At 31.1% G+C, this 20,836-nt stretch overlaps 1 protein-coding gene across 1 annotated transcript in view; it reads left to right on the top strand.

Annotated features, from left to right (window-relative positions):
- The window catches only part of Snx27 (sorting nexin 27), a 60,063-nt gene that overhangs the window by 15,058 nt on the left and 24,169 nt on the right, over positions 1 to 20,836 (top strand). The window contains exons 2-6 of the mRNA XM_035360670.2: positions 2,310 to 2,412; positions 4,317 to 4,442; positions 8,696 to 8,888; positions 13,032 to 13,102; positions 13,406 to 13,507. Coding sequence (XP_035216561.1) covers positions 2,310 to 2,412; positions 4,317 to 4,442; positions 8,696 to 8,888; positions 13,032 to 13,102; positions 13,406 to 13,507 — 595 coding nt within the window. The remainder of the gene's footprint in view (positions 1 to 2,309; positions 2,413 to 4,316; positions 4,443 to 8,695; positions 8,889 to 13,031; positions 13,103 to 13,405; positions 13,508 to 20,836) is intronic.

The raw sequence follows: 20,836 nt of genomic DNA on the forward strand, positions 1-20,836 counted from the left end.
AAATTTTGAGCTGACGGTAGTAGACGCAGTAGAATTACTTCGATAAGTTCAGTATCGGGCCTCTTCCCGTATAATAAATTGAAAATTTAGATTTTTCTTAGAATAAATTCCGTCAACTCATCGAAATTGCTTTGATATTTACTAAAAAATTCTGACACTAGCTTTGCACGGTCTTTAACAACTGGAAATGCTTTAATCAGTGCAGACTTGAAATTTTCCCAGCTGTACAATTCTGAACCTAGGTCCCCCAACAAAACTTTCCAATTCCTATATACCAACTGAGAGCTTGACCTCGTAGGTTTTTTGTAGTAGTGGTGATTTTTTGCAGCTGGTTTACTGGGTATAAAGTAAAATGCAGGTGCAGTTGTTCCAGGAAGGTCATAACTGAGCCTTTGCCATCAAATGTTGCAGCTGGCTTCATCGCAGCGAGCATCGTTTCCACGATGAATCCAAATCCTTCTATTGGATTCGTGGCCGTCTGAGGGACCTAAAAGGTTGGAGGGGGTCAACGTAAATTTCCCGATCTCTAAAGACATGGTCTTTTGCAAACTTTTCGGGCACCAACTGTAGAGTTCCTTACTTTGTAATTTCTCAGTTACTGTTGGAAGTAAAGAATCTTAAAAACTGATAGTTGAATAATTGCTAGAGTTCATGTGACAGGAAACAACAAGATAGAAGAGTAAACTAACTTTTTATTATTCCAACTAAGATTTAACAAAACTCCGTCTTGGAGTGTACAATAAAGCTGACACTTTGGCTTGAACTTAAGAGACTAAGAATAATACTAAACTAATCTTAACTATGAGATATAGCCGTAGCTGTCAAGATTCTAACAGAGTTGGCCCCTTAATGTTAATAGACTGCGAAGCTGTCAAGGGCCTAAAGTCTGGCCAAGAGTAATAATAGCTTATGAGAGAGTAGCCTAAAAAAGCAGACGTGTGCAGCAGCCAGAATAGCTGGTATCTCTCTCACTAAGACTGAAGAACTTTAGTGGTTAAATACCGCTCTTCCTCATTATGTATTCAGACAGGATTCTAAAACTACATTCTGGCTGGAAGTGTAAGTTAAAAATCGATAGGAAAGGAACTTTAACTCAAAATTTAACTGTAAATAAAATTAGCATAATCCTTACATCTTTAAAAAATCAGTTAATTGGAAAATTTCACCTTTGTTTTGTGATATCCAAAAACCTTTAAAATTCACGCCTATCATCATCAAATTTAGCTATCATTCACTATACATATTTGGCTATGCATCATGAGCTTGGCGAGTAACAACAAGTTGCTCAGTTAAATTTTGTCTTGCTTCTATCACGCACTGAGACAATTAAGCCTGAATTGTATTAGTTTAGTTATTTATTATACTTATGTCTATTTCTTACACATGCTTAAGGCTTTTCAGCCCACATAGACTTAAGCCTTATTGAGGAAAAGTGCTAGATATCTTACCGCCTGATGCAGTCTCTGTGGGTCCTGAATTCTCGACCTAGTGCGGAATCAAATGGGGATACCAGGGGGAATCAAATGTGCATGTGTAAGTCTACTAGAAAAACATTGTTGGTGGTTTTGAGGTCCGGATTTTAGATCATTCCGGATAATGGACATCCGGATTTTGGACTTTGTACTGTATATGTATTCTGTATTTTCACTATTAATTACCATAGTGCATCATCAGATTCGCACTTGGATTATTTATTTATATGTATGTATGTAATTTTTGACAGGTTATCACCAGCTTGACGGCCCTTTTAGCTTTCCAGACGGTATTATCATAATTTTTAAGATCTTTGCATGACCTATTTTATTATTAACTTAATTCATTCAAAACTTTGAAAAATCTCTTATAAAAATTAAAAAATTTAAAAAATACTAAGCCATGTAAATATTTATATACATTGCTCTAATTAATTGTTTTTGATATTTCTAGTTGTTTTGCTGTATCTTTTGTAAACTACAGTATTTTTTTATTAAGGGTAGGGTCATAGACCCAGACACTCTTGTGCTACACCGAATTTTCTCTCGTGTAATGATTATTTTACTGTATATGTTTTACATTTATTTTGGGGAACTAATTAGCTCAAAAATATTTCTCAAAAAGGAAAGCTATAGAGGAATATAATTTAAATACTTGGGCTTCTTTTTAGAATGTATATTTTGTAATAGCTTCATAAATGAATATTGAAAATGATAAACTATTGTGCCCATCATTTGATTTTTATAATTTTATACATTTTCTTAATATGTATTTGTGAAGTATTTGAGTTACAGTAAATTTTGTTTGCAAAGTCTATATATATTTTCTATCTACAGAAATGGTATCAATGTTGAAGGAGCTACACACAAACAAGTTGTTGACTTGATCAAATCTGGTGGAGATAAATTAACATTAACTATAATTTCTGTAACTCCTCAGGTAATCAAAAAGTTTATAATATTTATAAATTGCTACAAATGGGCTATTTCTTTATTGAAATATATTTGAAAATTTCATGTTATATTGTACAGAATTCATTTTAATCTTCCAAAGAGCAATATATTGTGTAACTGATTAAAGCATACTATATATGTTATTCAGCATTACTTTTTTAATAACATACAGATCATGATAATGTTTTCTACATTACGGCAGAAGATAAAAGAGTGTGCTTTGTCAAATTAACAAATAAATACATAGAACTTATTCTAAGGTTTTTCCATCGAGAACTTCCAGAGCAATGTAATAATTGTTCAGTGAATTTATAATTCCCTTTCTGACTATCTAATAATTATTTTGTGGTAAAATTTGATGCTAATTATAAATTTGAAAATGTCACATGTCCTGTGAATGAAACAATAATTCCTTTAACATTTGTTCAAGCTGTTGATGTGTTCCGTTGACTTTCATAATCATAAATGAAGATAAGAATCTAGAATGTTATAGAAAAATTGTTTGATTTAATTCATTATTCTTGCCAGTATCTTCAGAGTTAAAATAGGCCGTGATGCATATTTATATAAATAACTTGGATGTATTGTCAAAATAGTAAATTATTTTATGATTAAGTATAGTATCTGAATAATGTGATGTAAACTTTTAAGCCTTCTCACAGGTCACAGAAATATTAAACAAAACAGCAAAACATTAGTGACTAGTGCCGAAAATTTAGTGCATGGGTGCTCATGGGCTAGGGTCACAGTATTGCTAATTGCCAACTTTTATTTAAGCCTTTATTATTTTTTATTATAAATGAATTTTTATAACTACATTATTTTAATACTGGTAAGCCTCCGATTTTCTAACGAATCAAACTGCCAAAAGCGTGAAACTCTGGTATGAATTGCATGGTAGAACTGAAAAGAGGAGCATAAATCCAACTCTAAAGTTGTGTTATACATTTTGAGACTTGCCGATAAGATTAAATGAAATTATAGTAAATAAATAATATAGATAAAGATTAAATGAAGGTGGATATATTTTATTGTTTTATTCTTCAATAAACTTTCCCACATTTCAAACTTTGTAAAGCAATGAGTTGTAAAGTTAAGAAAATAAATTCATGTAATTATTAAGCATTAATAAACATTTATCAACTGAGTCCATCTGTACCACACACATTTTTTTCTTTTTAAGCATTTTGATCTGTTTCATATTACTTCTTCTGTTATGGTCCTTTTCTTATTTTGTATTTCAAAGCTTTTTGTGTGGATTAACGTAAGTATGAAAATTTAAACAATTAATTCATATTTGTAATATTCTTTTGACTACAAATGAGTGTAAGTATAAAAAAGCAGAATTTTTCAAATTCTTCATTATAAATTGTCACAGATTGATATATGGATGAAATACAGAAATTGTTTCATTATTCTTGGGATCCAAAATACTGAAGTCTGTCAGAATTTGTTATCAAATATGCTTGTGATTACAGATGTCTTTCGTTTCATACACATGGCTGGTTAATAAAAGAAAAATATTATGAAATGGTTGTTTTTCAAGCAGAAAATAATTTGAATTGAATATAAGTAGTTTTCACAGCAAGACAGATTGAGTATCTAGCATATTTTTTGTACAAGTTTATAATTTTATATCAATATTTATAAGTTAGTAATAAAACCAGTTTTATTTCTTACAACCATTTTAAGATTAAAAAAAAGTTATAAGTAAATGAAATAAGCAGAATAAAATAAATAAATACAAAACTACAATTTTAAAATTTTTATTGTATTTATTGTTTTATTCTGTGACTATATGATTGTTAAATTCTTTATTTTTATATATAAAAAAAATCATTTTCTCTATTCCAGATGCCATTTTATTTCTACTTTTTTATATGTTGACAGGAAGCTGAACGATTGGAACCAAGTGATGATTCTTCTGGCTATTCGTATATCGATTACAGTGAAAAACGTTCTTTGCCTATATCAATTCCTGATTACAACTGGGTAGAGAAAGGAGAAAAGTTTGTGGTATGTTATTCTCAAAGTAATAATTAAAATCCTTTGCTCAAAAAGTTCATAGAAAATGTTTATAGTCCTGTTTTGTATGAAATATAAAAATCTATTATTGAGTTACTTTTTATGTACATAACATCCATTGGAAACTTACGTACATACCTATATATGCACTCCTGACATTCTTAGATGCATTAATAGAATACTTCTTTTTGTGTCTATCATAAACTGGCCACCACTTTGTTTTGGCTTGAATTATCTGTCTTGAACAGTCCTGAGTAGAGAGAACAGGGAGGTCACCATCATAAACATATGCTAAAAGTAAGATAGGTGCCAAAAAAAAAAAAAAAAAAAAAAAAAAGATTTCTTGCTTTTATTATGACTATCAATCAATACCTGTGATCAACACCTGTGAAAATCTATAATCAATCAACACCTGTGAAACAAACCAATTCACAAAATTTTTTTCAACAGCTGCATTTGTCTAGCTCACTTTACAATAAATCGTGTTATTGTAAAATGAAAGCATTAGGAGCATGTTCAAATAAGAACTGATAAACAGTCTAAAATAAGGCAGATTTTAAGTGACTTAAACACACGATTCTTAAAAATACATTTCTCTGCTGTCAGTATTCTGTAGGTCAAAACAGAGTTACAAGTATTGTTTAAAAACTAAAAAAAGTTGGGATTTTATTAATTATGCAGCTGAAGATTTAGAGGATAGAGCAATATAATGTCTGTTATGTTTGTATAGAACAATGGAAACATTTTAGTGGGAAAATGAATCCTACTTTATTAGCTGGCTATCTGATGTGTAAGTTTTGATTTGGTAGATGAGAGCAGATTGATATTCTATATCAGACTTTCTCAGCCTGACTTCCCTGGAAACCATGTGTTCCGTTAATTATTCCTTAGGGTTTGAAGACTTGTATTCCTTGTGAATTACTCCTCTGGATTCTGTGAAAATAGCAATAAATATATAAGTCATGTATGTTAATGAATGCTGGTTTTATATAGAGATTCATTAGGTATGAGTATAGTTCCAAGGGTAAAAACAGTACGAGAGGAAAACAAGGGTAAAAATGCTTAGAAATGCTGTGATGTTTTTAATGTTATTGTAACAGTTCATTGAAAACAAGCAGACCACTATAAGAAACAACACCTTATTCATGAAACGAGCAATATAAGAATGGTTTGACAATATGTATGTTGAAGAATATAAGTAGTTTTCATAGAAACATACTTTCCCTCCCCGTCAATGCATTTGGTGATTAAAAGTAGGAATTAGTATGTGCATTTTAAGCAGGTAAGCCATGCATTTGTGACCAGTCTCAGTAATGTTCTTAAGGAAAAATATAAAGAATTTCTTGCATCAATTTTAAAATATCTAGTGACAAACTCTTTACAACGTTGCAGGCTATTACAGAAGCAGAGTGAATAAGTTTTAGCATCAAGAGATTTTAGAATATTTGTGTTAACTTACAATAGGATTCACTTGTATGTTGAAGAATATAAGTAGTTTTCATAGAAACATACTTTCCCTCCCCGTCAATGCATTTGGTGATTAAAAGCAGGCTATTACAGAAGCAGAGTGAATAAGCAGAATGAATAAGTTTAATGTTAATTCTGTATGTTAAAGGGTATGAAGAAGCAGGTGCTTAGACACAGATTCTTTTCCCTTTATGAAAGCACTTTTGTAAGCCTTTTACAAGTGAATCCTATTGTAAGTTAACACAAATATTCTAAAATCTCTTGATGCTAAAACTTGTCCATATTAGAGAATTTTGCCAATTATACGTGATATCTTTCTCTGTTTTATTTATACACTTTTTGCTTTATAATTTTTGCATTAAATATGGAATATTTAACATAATTAACTCATTAAAACAAACTAATAGCTGAAGAATTATTTAAGTGAGATTTAATGAGCATAAAACTATTACATTTTTAAAATATGATGATAGATAAAATAAAAACAGTATGAGAGGAAAACATAGTTTAGAAATAAAACAGAAAACCTTTTTGAAAAAGTAAAGAATTCTTTTAAAAGTGTATAAAATAGTTTTATGTAAAAAAATTATATATTCACCAAAAAAAGTTACTAAGATTTGTGCCTAAAATTACTTGAAATTAATTATTTTCAAAGTAAGTTTTGTGCTATTAAATGAAAGAAAAAAATAAATAGATGGTTATAAAATACACTAAAATAATGTTTTCTCAAAAATGAATGCATGCTATTTCAGCTAGTACATTCATTCTACATATCTACATTTAGTTTAATAACACCATAAAAACTACCAGAAATATAATTTTTAATTTATTAAAAGAAGACTCTTTTTTATGACTTTATAAGCACATTTTCCATTTTTAATGCTAGAAAAATCTCTACATGGGTTTTATTGAGAATCTGTTATTTTTCAACATTGATGCTTGATGATGCATGCTTGCTTGTTGCATAGGATATAAACAAATCAGCTACAAAGTGCATTTAAGTTGCAAATTAACATTTGAAAAGCTGTGAATAAATAAATTCTTTAATGCATGTTAAACGTGTAAATTCAAAAAGCAGTGGGATAGACATCGAATAGTAATAACTTATGTAAATTGAAAAATTCACAGATTTCACGATTCTTGTTTACTTTAAAAGAGAGTGCTGATGTATATGCAGATAAATGATAACTAAGGTTTCTCCTGGAATCCTATGGCACAGGCACGTTTAAAATTCAAGGAGATGATTCCCAGCCATCCAGTATGCATTTTTCGTTTTTCTTGGCAATATAATAGTTTGTGCTGGTAAGTTTATTTTCATTTGAAATTACATGCAAAATGGCCCAGCATTTCATGAAGCCATTTTGTTATTTACCAGTGATCTATGAGTGTTGTTAGTATCTGTTGTCTGAATTATTCAATGTAGATAATGTCCAGCTAGTTATATTATCTACATTGTTGAGTTACAATTGATCTTGGAATATGATCTTCATTGTAGAATTACAGTTGATCTTGGAGATTGTGTGGCATACATCATGTCTTTATTGTTCAAAATCAAACACCTGTTACACTGAAAGTAAATGACTGTAAAAACTTTTCCTATGATAGCCAAATATCCTTGTTACTCTTTCATATAAATGTCACTTTTGCTCTTTATAAAGATGGGATTCTAAGAATAGTTTTGCTGTTGTTCTTATTTCAGGATTCAGAAGCAATTTTTGACAAGACTGTGCCTAGTCGCGCATACTGCTCTTCATGTAGGATTGTATTCATAATTTTAATATACTCCTTTAACTAGCCTAGTCTTCTTCTTACCAGTCATATTTGTCATGCTTGAACATACATATGCCTATTTTAGAATGTCGGTAGTTTGTACCAGAACTTTATAGTTTGGAAAAAACTATAAAGTTCTGGTATGACTATGATTGATCTGGAATCATTGATGATCATCTGGAAAAACTATCATTGATGTACTTGTGTTTTTTATAATACTAAATAAACACTTATATCCAAACTGAAAGCAATACTATGAAGTGCTTCTTAACAAAATGACTAGCCATTTGGTTCATACTGGCACTTTATAGTACATTTAGAACTTCTTTATTTTAATCACAGATAGTTTTTGCAATATACTTACCTTTTCTGCTTAGGCCACCAGCGGCCGAGCGGTAAAAGTGCTTCAACACTGGTAGTTCGGTCCGAGGTTTGAATCCTGCAAAGGGGCTGGCTGCATGGGCATTTTCGTGGTTTTCCTCGTGTGTAATGTGTATACGAGCCAGTTTCTCTTAGAAAGTCCTCCACAAAGGCATATCTTCCTCTAGGCAAACAGCCCTTGTGTGCTTTTCCATAATTGAATAATTCAATCCAATCCTTTTCTGATTTTATAGCCCCTCCCCCTCGGTATTATGTAGTCTTGTTCCTTTTGGGTCATGGTCATAAAATTTCTTATTCATGTATATTGTATATTCCTATTATTATTTGAGTTGGATAACTCCTTCCAAGTTTGTTCTTTTCTTGTCATCCCAAATGAGTATTTGTATATAGCTATAAATTATGTGTACTCATATTATTCCTTTTTTTATATATGTGATAGTTTTGTTAAAAATGTTAGTTTTCTGTGTGATAAAACTGATATATCTAGTAAAAAATTCACCTGTAATGATTTTCAGTTAGTTCTAAAATGTTTATAAATATTCTGCTTGATGAACTGGCTTTGCTTATGAACTCATTGGTATATCTTATTATTCAAAGCCACTAAAGATTTTTCTTTTTTCCTTTAGGTTTTTAATATTTATATGGCTGGCCGACATTTATGTTCTAGACGGTATCGTGAATTTGCCAACCTTCATATGAATCTAAAAAAAGAATTTCCAGACTTTAACTTTCCAAAATTACCTGGTAAATGGCCCTTTACTTTATCTGATCAACAGTTAGATGCCAGAAGGAGAGGTTTGGAGCAGTATTTAGAAAAAGGTTTGTGTATTTTTATAGTTACTCATTTTCAGTATAATTTTGGCTACATGCTATTGATACATATTCATTATTTTTGGGAAAAAGTATCTAGTTTGAAATTTTACTTTTTTTAATTAGTAAAGGATATTATGTTTTTTTCCTCTTAGTCAGAAATTTCTAATTAAGGCATCTCTTCTTCTTCTTCTTCTTTTTTTTTTTTTATAATAAATGCTGTGTATAAAGTTTTTTAATGTTTAATAAGAGTTTGAAATACTTTATATTTCATTATTATAGAATTGATTTAAATTTTTCCCAAAATAAAAAAAAAATTCAGTTTTAGTTTTGAAACTGTAGAAACGAAGTTTTACTTCTAGCGTTTTAAAAATTTTACTAGGGCATTTAAATAAACACCATCTTAAAATCCAACTTTTATGCAATATTATAATAAGTTGTACTTCTGAGAATTGAAATCTTCACTTTTTTGAAAAAGTGGGCATGAAATCAGAGTAAAATGGGCTTTTAAAATGTGTTAACATAGAATGAAAGGCTTTTAAATTGGAAAAAAAAATCTTTAAATTGAAATTGGCATACATCAAGTTAAATGCTGATATATATCTTTCGTTTTCTATTATAACAGCAATATGAGTTTAAAATTTGAATATTTACCGTCCTGTATGCTTATTTTCATATTGTTGCAGATGCTGTTTGAGTTGGGCTCAACCATAAAATTCCAATTAATGTTTTACTTTATTTTAACATCAGAGTTATTCTATCTATTGTTGAATTTAACTGATGATGCTTTTTGTTTTTACTAATAAATTTCTCTGTGTTCTTTTAATTTAAAAATAAGCCTTATTGCTTATTTAAAAATAGCCTTGATTATATTTAAAAATGACCTTAAAAAACTATTCCCTTTTCTATTACGAAAATATATCAAGTTCTCTATTAGTGAACCAAAATATATCAAACGGCTGTGATCTGGAAACCTCCTCATTGAAACTGCTTCTGGAATTTAAAAAGTTTGGAGAAGTCGATATAAGTGTATCAGCACATAAAACTCTAAATTATTGCTGAGATGTAATCTCAGAAATTTACATCTTCTTTGTATTGTCTCTGAGTTGTCTGACCAGGATGTCTGCACAGCAAGCCAGATCAAGATGTACAAAGAAGGTTGGTTGATTAATACTAAACATATAATTCTGACTTTCAGTTTGTCTGATCTGCCAAAGAGTATTAAAACCAGATCCTTAACTCATCTTACCTCGTAAGACCTTGCATACCAAACCCTTTGTGATGCTTTGCCAGTACTTTCGCCACACCAAAATATCCTTTTATGGGAAACTCGTATGTGCACATTGCTCTGTGGAAGGTCACAACAGTGACATCTGCAATGCCAATCTATTATGTTCATATTGCAAAGGGGAGCACACAACCTTTTATCGACAGTATCCTAAATGGAAATCAAAAAGAGGTACAGATAATAAAAGTAACTAAAAATATTTCAGATTGCAAAACAAGAAAATTACTAACAGACATGCAATGTAAAAATTTATCTTATGCCAGCACATTAAAAATTTTCGAAGAATCAAACTAAAAGTAATAAAGAGAAAATGAAAAATTTAGATCATTGTAGAAACCCAAATAATTTAGATTCTGAGATAGACATAGAAGAGGAACTGGGTATCACATATACTTCCACTTAAATCCCACCAAAAGAGCAAACATAATGGCCATCCTCATTTCATAGAATTGCTGTAGTTTCTACCAGAATCTCATTAACATGAAACATATGGTCAGTCTACATCATCCTGTATGTTTGCTAGTTCAAGAAATTATTTTAAGACCAATGCAAGAAGTTAAGCTTCTGCACTATTTTATCAGGAACGATAGCTAGGTAAATGCATCAGTGGCAGTTTTCTCACCTCACCTTGACTGTCCTTCTAGTTCACCTTTTTTAAGCACATGCTGCCAAGCTGTGGCTTTCCTAGTAAATATATGGAGTATAATTTCAGCTAGTGTTTAGTTCTTCTAAGTCACTATATCAATCATTGAGATTTAGATGATCTAAACTGCATTAAAACCAATGCAAGAAGAAGCTAAGCTTCAGCACTACTCTTTCATCGGGAAAGACGATCAGCCAGGTGAACGCATCAGTGGCAGTGTAGGTTTCCTCAGCTCACTCGATTATCTTCTAGTTCACTTTCTTTAAGCATGGGCCTCCAAGCTGTTGCTAGTAAATATATAGGGTTTAGGCATTAAAAGGCATTTAGATTAGTTGACATTCAGTTTATGTAATGAGCTGAAGTATCAAAACAATTCTGCAGTTTAAACATATGGCAGACTTTAAAATGGCTTTGAATTAAGCAGGCGATTTTTAATCATAAATTATTAATTTGGAAACCATTATTCCAGTTGCAGTGTATGCATGATAATCCCTCTGCTGGTCAATAGTGACTTCATAGAGCTGCTTCTGTGCTGAAAATAAGTATGTTTATTGAGTCATCCCGCACCATATTCTCCAGTTTGTCTTTTGATTGTTTTGCTGAAAGTTTATTTAACTTCCAACACTGTCTTTTACTTAATAATTGTTTTTTTATTAAGGTATGCCATATGATTAAAAGAACTTAATTAGGTTTCATAAATGAATGTCAAAGCCATGGTTGAAACCAGTGCTAACAACATTGCTAAATTCAAATCTTTCAAAAGTTAATTCCTGTACATTGCAGATGGGATAGAATTAAAAATGAACTAATTATTTCTACTTCTAAGTTTTATTCAATATAATAGTTATAAATTCATATGAAATATATGCAGTACGTTTGATCAAACAAAAAGGTATTAAAGTATCAGTAGTTATAACATAAAAAGCAAAACATTTTTAAGTGAAGTCTTAAGTGATTTTTTTTTACCTTAAAATAATAAATAAATTGCTGGAGGAATATTGATAATTAAGATATATTCTATATATTAAATGATGCTTATATAAAAATTGATTTAAATTGAAAATGCCTGCATGTCTCTTTTCAAATAAAAATAGAAAATATTTAAACAGAAAAGTGAATGTACTGCTTATGAGGAGCCATCATATCTTACACAGTCATCTCATTACACAGACTGAATAATTTGTTTTTGTATGTTTAAGCAAAGTGAAGTGACCAAACATGTTCATTGTCCCCATTCATGGTAAGCTCAACTCCAATGCCTACTGCACTATTTTGGATGACAATGTGCTTCCTACGTTGTGGCAGTTTTACGAGTTGGACCCCTGTTACTTTCAGCACGACAATGCCAGTTGTCATGTTTCGACATTAACCAAGGCGTGGTATGGGGCCAATGGAGTTCATCGAATGGACTGGCCTGCCCAGAGTCCAGACTTGAACCCTATCGAGAACCTATGGGACGAGTTGCATTGCCGAATTCAGGGGTGCACTACCCATGCAAAATCGGTGAATGAACTTCTATATCTTCTCCAAGTCGAGTGGAAGAAAATACCACTAGCTGTCATACAAAGACTTGTGGAAAGTATGCCCCGGAGGGTCTACGCTGTAATTACCTCTCGTGGAGGCTCTACCAACTGTTGATTTTGAATAAAGTTAGTTTTTCTTTTCTACTACAGGTGTCCAAATACTTATTGGTAGTCAGTGTATATGTTACTGTTGACTGGACCTTCTTCCCCCTCATAGAATACAAGTGTTTATAATTTAGACAGTTGTTTCATACTTTTGGTGTGCCATCTTCTGGTCTTGTGTATATCTGCTTTAAACATTGCATTTTTCTTCCCATGTTTATACACTGACTACCAATAAGTATTTGGACACCTATGCAAAAGATGATATCTTCGGTCCTAAGGTACGTCATGATCTCCGCGGAAATATGTCGTGTAGGAAACAGCATTGGCTTTAGTCGCATGCAAGATGCCTCGCAGTTCGAAGCTTTCTGATTTCGAGAAAGGTATAATTATCGGGTATCACAAATGTGGTATCACAAATGTATCACAAATGTTAATTGCTAAAATGCATTTCTAATTAATCAAAATTTCTTTTTCACCCTTATTTTTACCTAAAATGTTTTTTATTTGCATTTATAACCAAAATGGTTTACATATATCCAAGAATATTTATACTTTTTACTAAGAAATATAACCGCTTTCTTTATCCATTTCAGTATGTGCTGTTCGTGTGATTGCTGAAAATGACATAATGCAAGAATTCCTGACTGATATGGATGATGAAAATGTAAGTTTTATGGTCAAATTATGATTAGATGAGGCTGTTTTTGTAAATGAAAATTATTTTCGAATTTACTTTTATCATTGTTTTCTTATTTGATTTTAAAATTCCTTCATGAAGTTACCTACCAGCTTATCTTAGTCATGAAATGGTGGAGCAAATCATCATCACTGTATTTTTTTCTAGTAGTTATTCTGCCAATCATTTGACCAATGAATATTATAATATTTAATATTTCTGATGTAATATAATGAGTGAAAATCATTCATACTGTATTATTTTTAAAGATTAATTTTTTATGTTTTTTAGGGTGGAAGTTCTGCTGCTGTTGATCTTAAAATATTGCTGCCTGATCATTCAACTGTCACTGTTAATGTTAGAAAAAATAGTACTACAGAAGAAGTTTATCAAGTATGGAATAAAAATAATTCTTTGTGTCAACTTTTAAGTCTTTAAAATTTAATTGTACTCCCATATCTGTTGACCATTTTAAAAGAAAAAATGTCTTAAGTTTCGTAAATTTCCTACCAAGTGTAGAAAGACAGTTTATACAACAATCAGTAATATAACCAAAATATAGACACTCAAATGGTTGTTAACCCTCTGGCTAATCATCCCACAATTTCCACGGGCAACTCAAATGTAGCAAAATTTGCTTATCCTGCAATTTCTGTGGGCATATGTTTTTCTTCCTTTATTGAGGAGTGCATCCCTTGTTTTCTCCATTTAATGATTGAAATAAATTATATACAGTGTTAGGCGTTTAGTTTACGTTTTGGCCAACAGATATCATTAGTTGTCCACTACATTGCGGCATTTGAAGACACGTGGTATTAGCGCTCAAACTTCACATTTTGTCGCTTTTTTCTTACAGAAATGGCTGCTAGAGCGATTATCCTAATTATTTAATTAAATTATTGAATTATTAAGTATATTAATAATTAGATTGATTATTAATTAGATTTATTGAATCTGGTGCAAAAACTGTGAAGTTGGACTTTGCCTTTAACCCTGTTTTGAACTGTATCATACTAAACTGCATTTCTAAGATATTTTTCCCTCAGCGCCTTATATTTTCTTAAATTTTATACATTTTACTTTTTTATATTATGCAATAAATAGAAGTTAACTGTAATTCGACTGAAATTAATTTAAAAAAAGTTTTTTTTTTTTTTTTTTTTTTTTTGTGATAACATCTGAAATCAGTTTTTCTGGCAACTTAGTTTTTCATGATAAAAATCTATATTAAAAATATTTTCTAGAAAAAGAAAGTGCGTTTTTCAATTCTCTAATATAGATAGATTTAATATATGGAAAAAAAAAATCACCATTATGGAAGCGATTTTGATCCATAAATTGAACAGTCAGAGGGTTAATATGTTGACATGGAATTTCAGTTATCATTGGTCAGAGAATATCCGACTTGTTTCTGTACCATAAATTTGTGTCCAGTCTTGTCTCTAATATTCATGCTATTCTCATGGTATCTGTAACAACTGTCACAGCTTGTTTGTAACAAATGCGTAGTGATTGCATCAGCATTTCCGGTTTGAAGAAGGTAAATGCAGGTGGTTCATTAGAGCGCATGTCATGGTTGGTGATGGTGCAAAAAGTGAATATCAAGTTTCATCACAAAATGAAAAGAACATGAGGTTGCAAAAGTCAGCGCTTTGGTGACTGCAGATTGCTGAAAGACCCTTAGGATGCTTGCGAGTTAAATATGTGCAAGGACATGGTGCACAAGATTTTGAGGGAGAATTTGGGAAAGAGAAAGATTTGTTCATGGTCTGTGCCCCATTTTTTGACAGACAATCAGAAACAATGTAGAATGGAAGCTTGTGATTACTTAATCGATGCAGCTGACCAAGATCCGTCATTTCTGCAGTCGAAGTGACAGGCAACAAATCCTGGTTTTACTAGTACGATCCTGAAACAAAAAGACAAGAGTGCCGAATGGAGATCACTATGTTCTCCACGACAGAAAAAATTCCATTTCTAGAAGTCGAAAGTCCTGTTGATCGCTTTCTGTGATGCACAGGACTGTTCCATCACAAGTTTGTGCTATCTAATCAAACTGTCAATAAAGAGTACTACGAAGCTGTTTTGCATTGATTACTTAAACGAGTACACCGTGTATGGCTGAATATGGATTAAGTCAGCTGGCTCCTACTGCATGACAATGCAAGGCCCCAATGTCTCAGTGTGAAGCACTTTTTGACAAAATGTGACATTGTAGAGGTTGATTATCCTCTGTATTCTCCTGACTTGTCACCTCCTGACTTTTACTTGTTCCTAAAACTTAAAGACTGCTCTGAAAGGGCATTGATTTCAGGACGTAGATGACATAAAGAAAAGTGTAACTGTTCAACTTCGAAGCATATCTTCAGAGGACTATGAAGTGCATTTCCAGAATTTGTACTGCCATGCACAAAAGTGTGTGATTGCCAGAGATGATTATTTTGAAGGCTATTAAATGTATGTTTGTTTTCTATTATTCATTCCATTGTATTAGCCTCAGTCCTGGAATTTAACAGACACACCTTGTATATGTTTTGTTATGGAAAGAGAAGTGACAGTAAAGATTCAAAACATAAAATAACTGGTTATGTGAATTAAATAAACCTCACAGAGTATACAAAAATTAATTTCTACATCTACCTAAATGCTGTTTATTTAAAAAGAAAGTTTTTCATTATCGGATAACATGAAAAGTTCATCATATTTATCTTCCATTATATTTTCAGACGCATCGTTGAATTCTGTTTCATCTTCGTCACCCTTGCTACTCTGATCCATAAATAAATAACCATCTTCTCTTCAATTTAGATTACTAGATACGCTACATATTTTAAATGACTTTTGAATTATGTCTGGTGTAATTTTATTCTGTACTTTATTATATACTCACACACTATTTCTTGATTGGCATGATGCATCTAACTTCCTTTTTGAAATTTTTTTTCACTCTCTAACATCCACGTATTCCATTATCGTTAAATTTCCTTTGAATGTTTTATTGATGCAAAAATCGAAAGGCTGAACTAATGGCATAAATCCGATTGGAATAACTACCATGTCTGTATTACATTTTGTTAGATGGGATCTGAACAAGTCCCAAACTAAAAGACTTTCTGGATTCTTTGAGGTAACAGAGCACTTTTGCCAAGAATTTCTTGGTAAACAGTATATAATTTCTTGGTATTCTTCTAAATTTCAAGCTGTTTTTGTCTATCCATTTTTTTTTCATGAATATGAATGAAAACACCACTTGAGAAATTACATTTCAGCATTGTCTGTCTTTTAAAATTAACCATTGGTTTTAATTTTGTTCCATCAGCTAAGAAGGAAAGCACTATGGTGAGGTAAGATTTTTCATGACCTGTCGTTTTTATGTAAACTGTTTTCATTCCTTTCACAATGGTTGTTTTATTTCATATCGGGTCAAACATTATTCAATTGTTTTATTTTGTATCATATCGAATATTGTTGGTGTTTCATACGTGTTTCCAATATGTGACAGTAAATTTTTTTTTTTTTTTTGCCTTCATAGGTCACTATCATACTTCTTGAAACTTATAAATTTTTTTTTGTCCAAATCTTTCAGAATCCTTTGCAAAACTTTTTTTTCTTGTTGAACTAAATTATTCCATGCCATAAATCGACTGCACCAACTCAAAGTTATTTTAAAGCTTTCATTTTCATTTTCATTCTTTTTTTTTTTTTTTTTTGTGCAATTTATGTGATTATTTATTGTGATCTGTGATTTTGTTTTTCTTCCACTCATGTATGGAGCTTTACCAATATCAAAAATTGTCGCTGCAGCACTAGTTCATTTTTCTTTTGTTTATTGAATGACTCTGAAACCATCACTGTGTTTATTTAGTTTGGCAAGAGCCATATTTACTGATAAAAGGAACACTAGGTCAACTACATTTCAACTTCAGTAAATGCGATTTGCATAAGCTTTCGATGTTTTCTTAAAAATTGCGACTTCAAATGACTACAGAGATAGAAAATGTTTGACTCAAAATTCCACTAATTCATTGGGGTTGAAAGTGGATTTTTTTCCCCAAATCATCTTTCCCTTTTCTTGAAGCCCTAAAATAACATTCTTGTTCACACCTGCATTGAATATAACCCACACACTTTGCAGAATAATTTGCTTCCTCAAGCATTTCCCTCATACACATGTTCTCCTTATCATTTGCCAGTTCAGTATGCTATTTTTCGAAAGCCTAGGAAAAAGTCTTCAGATGAATGTCTTCAAAAGATAAGAGCATTGCATGTGCATCTTTGTAAAGAAAAGGATGCGCATTATACAGCAAATATACCTACAAATTTTTAAATTAAATTATAGTTGTATATACGCTGGTGTGCATTATATGTCGAAATATATAGTATATTTATTTTTAAATCTTGTATATGCTTGGTGAAATTGAGTGTATTGACAATATTGACAAACTTTGTACGTGGGGGGGGGGGAAGGGTTTGCCCTTTCTTTTCTGTGTGCAACTGTAGAAGACAAAATTTATATCTAGTATTTAGAAATAAATTCTAGTTTATAATTATTTTCACTATTTTATGTTATAACTTAAATATATTTTTAAAAATGTTTTGAAATAAGTAATTGTAAGCTAGAAAATCTTGGCATTTTGATCAGTGTTTATTACCGGTACATGTATCTTAAAATATTGTGAGTAAGTTATTATAAAAATTGTGTATTTTATAATAGGAATAAATAATTGTTTTTAATATTTCTGACATAGAAGTCTTAAAACTAAAAGAAATCTTGACATTTTAAAAGTTATAATCAAACTACTCAAGTTTGCAAAACATTTTAACAACAAAGGCAAATTCTGAAATAAAACCTGTGTAAAATATTACAAAGTAAATGACATTTTGATCGTAAATAGGCTATTAATGTTTATATCCTTATCATTATCATTACTTCTAACTAATTAATCAAGGTAAAACAAAACTGCTTACCTTGTTCCAATGGGTTCTGCCAGGGCCATAGGGTTAAACTGATTTCTTCTGTGCATCTCTATCTGCAAAATCTTGAAGGGAGTAATCCATAAATGATAAATACTTTTTTTACACAAATATATTTAATGAAGACGCAAACGATTACAGAATATTTACATAATGAAAAAGGTTTTAATTTTCGCATGACGCAGCTTGCGACTTCTCTGTTCCGAGTTCTCGTGATCTCTAAGCGAGAGTTCATAAATCGACTGCACCAACTCAAAGTTATTTTAAAGCTTTCATTTTCATTTGCATTCTTTTTTTTTTTTTTTTTTTTTTTTTTTTTTTTTTTTGTTCAAGATGACATCACTCAGCCATCGGATCTCATCAAGAGTTGAGTTGCAACATAGGCTGGCTTATGTAATTTTAAATGTTTGAAAATGAAACCTGGATTCGTAAATTTAATTCATTCCTGAAGGTGGTCCATCAGCAGAATTGTTCATAAACTAAACAGTTTTCCCAACAGGAAATGGATTAATTTGTTCATGGTTATTTATTTAAGTTTTGCAACAGTAAGCTGTGTATGAGTTCGTAACACAAAATCAGTGGGAGTCATTAAATCTGAGACTGAAGAGGGAATTAATTCATGAAATGTTTTCGTTTCTTCAAAATCTGATTATAGTTTTTCACTGCAAGCTCTTAACTGATGGATAACATGGCGTTTCTTGTACTGGTTGAGCCAGCTGATTCTTGCTGTAAAATCTGGGCCCTCTTCATTGAAATCATTACCAAAATGCAGCATCTTCTGATATAAAATAGGTTCCAAAATAGATACACTTTTATCTCTTATATGTGTAAACCATACATACAAAGCTTCACTCATTTTTTTCATGTCCACATTTTTTCTTTCTTTAATGCCTATTCTGTAACTATGCCCCTCATTTTTCTGTTTCTAATCATTCCAGTTTCTTGCTGTTATCTGTACAATGAAGTCATCAGCTACATTCTGCATTGTCTCACTCTTGTTCAATCTCTTGATTGCCTCAAGTTTTTGTTTCATTGGTGAAACTTTTTTTCTTTTTATCGCCATTATTTATGTACTGGAATAAGCTTTTGAACATTACAACAATGTTTGTCAAATTAATACACAACACAGATACATATGCATTGACAGTATAATAGATGATAAACCTATCCACATACAGTGAGAAACTGCACTAAATAACAGACGCGCCATGCAGTAGAACTGGGAGAAATAAAAAAGAACTGCATTCACCACTTGCAGCTCTTGATGTTTATCAATGCTCTTTTTTTTTTTTGTAGTGGTATGTCAGATGAGCGAAACTCTATTGTACTAAATCCTGTGGCTATGTAATACTGTTATTCTAGAAAACTTATGGAAATAAAAAACAAAATGTGTTAAATGTTTCTAATCAAATTACAGTCTTAACCCTCTGAACGACCCGGGATTTTGGATTTGCCTTGAAGACCTATATCTAAAGAGCCTTTATTAGGAAAATTTGTATATTTACCTATTTTAGAGTCTATTTTCATAAACTTACATTCGTTAAGATGACATTTATATTATTAATGAAAGTAAGAAAGTAAAATATCTTAAATTATAAGCTAGTATATACCAAGTAACAAAAAATCTCATAATCAGGTAAAGCCGGCCATGGCTCTCAGGGGGTTGAGTATATTAATAACAGTGTTGCAATGCGAGTATTAATAACTAGGTAGGTTTTCCTCAATTCAGACATTATTTCAAGAATTTTAACATGCATATTCATTTGAAATATTATGAATAGAATAAATGTGTTTGTTTCAGAGGCATTTGTTTTCATTGTATGCTTCACAACATATATAACATTAAGATTAGGTTAGATTTTGCTGTATAAGCAAATTGGAAATATAATAATTGCAACATATAACAAAAATATATTAATAAAAAATTTTGCCATATTAATAAATATATTACAAAGTCTTTAATTCGGACTTGTCGGGAATTCGGCGATTCTGGATTAGAGATCATCAATTTAAATCTGGTCAGATGGCATGCAGAAATTATAAAATTAAAAATATGAAACTGTAATTTAAAAAATAAAGAGCAATTATGATCTAAAGGGTATCAAAATTTACACAAAAAAAAAAAAAAAAAAAAAAGCTTAATATTTATTTGTTTATTTTATTAAACATTTCTTTCAACACGCGCATGCGTAAAGCATACATTACACATAGTCGAAATTAGAAAATTGCAACCAGAAAACTATTTGATGTGTATTCCTGATATTTATGATGGCATTTGATTTAAATCATATCAAAGATGGAGTACATCAAGATGAAATACTATTATAAGCTGAATAAAATAAAAAAACATCTGTCCTGCAGATGAGGATAGTGCTGACAGATCAACTTCCAGTTCATTGCACACCGCGACGTCCCCCCCGGCAGAGCAGCAGGAAATTGATAAACAGATTTCGGAATGGTTAGAGAAACAAAGGATATACCTTTATCAATTTTTTGCAGCAATTCTACTTTTTGTTTGAGGGACATCGAAACATGCTTTCGCTTTGTGTATATCCTTTGGCAGCTCCAGAATCGGAGACTCTTTTTGACATAATCGAAAGTTCAAGCTTACTTTTTATAAAATTGCTCTTACAGTCTGCAAAAAATAATAGGCCGGATCCAATTAGAAGGTTAAGGAACAACGCAATCTGCAACATTAACTGAAATAGATAATTAGATAATTTTAGCCTAGCTTATAGCGTCCGTTAT

The sequence above is a fragment of the Stegodyphus dumicola genome, chromosome 6 (genome assembly GCF_044657685.1).
Source record: "Stegodyphus dumicola isolate Sdum_Otavi_A_Nest chromosome 6, ASM4465768v1".
In the NCBI taxonomy this organism is placed as follows: Eukaryota; Metazoa; Arthropoda; class Arachnida; order Araneae; family Eresidae; genus Stegodyphus; species Stegodyphus dumicola.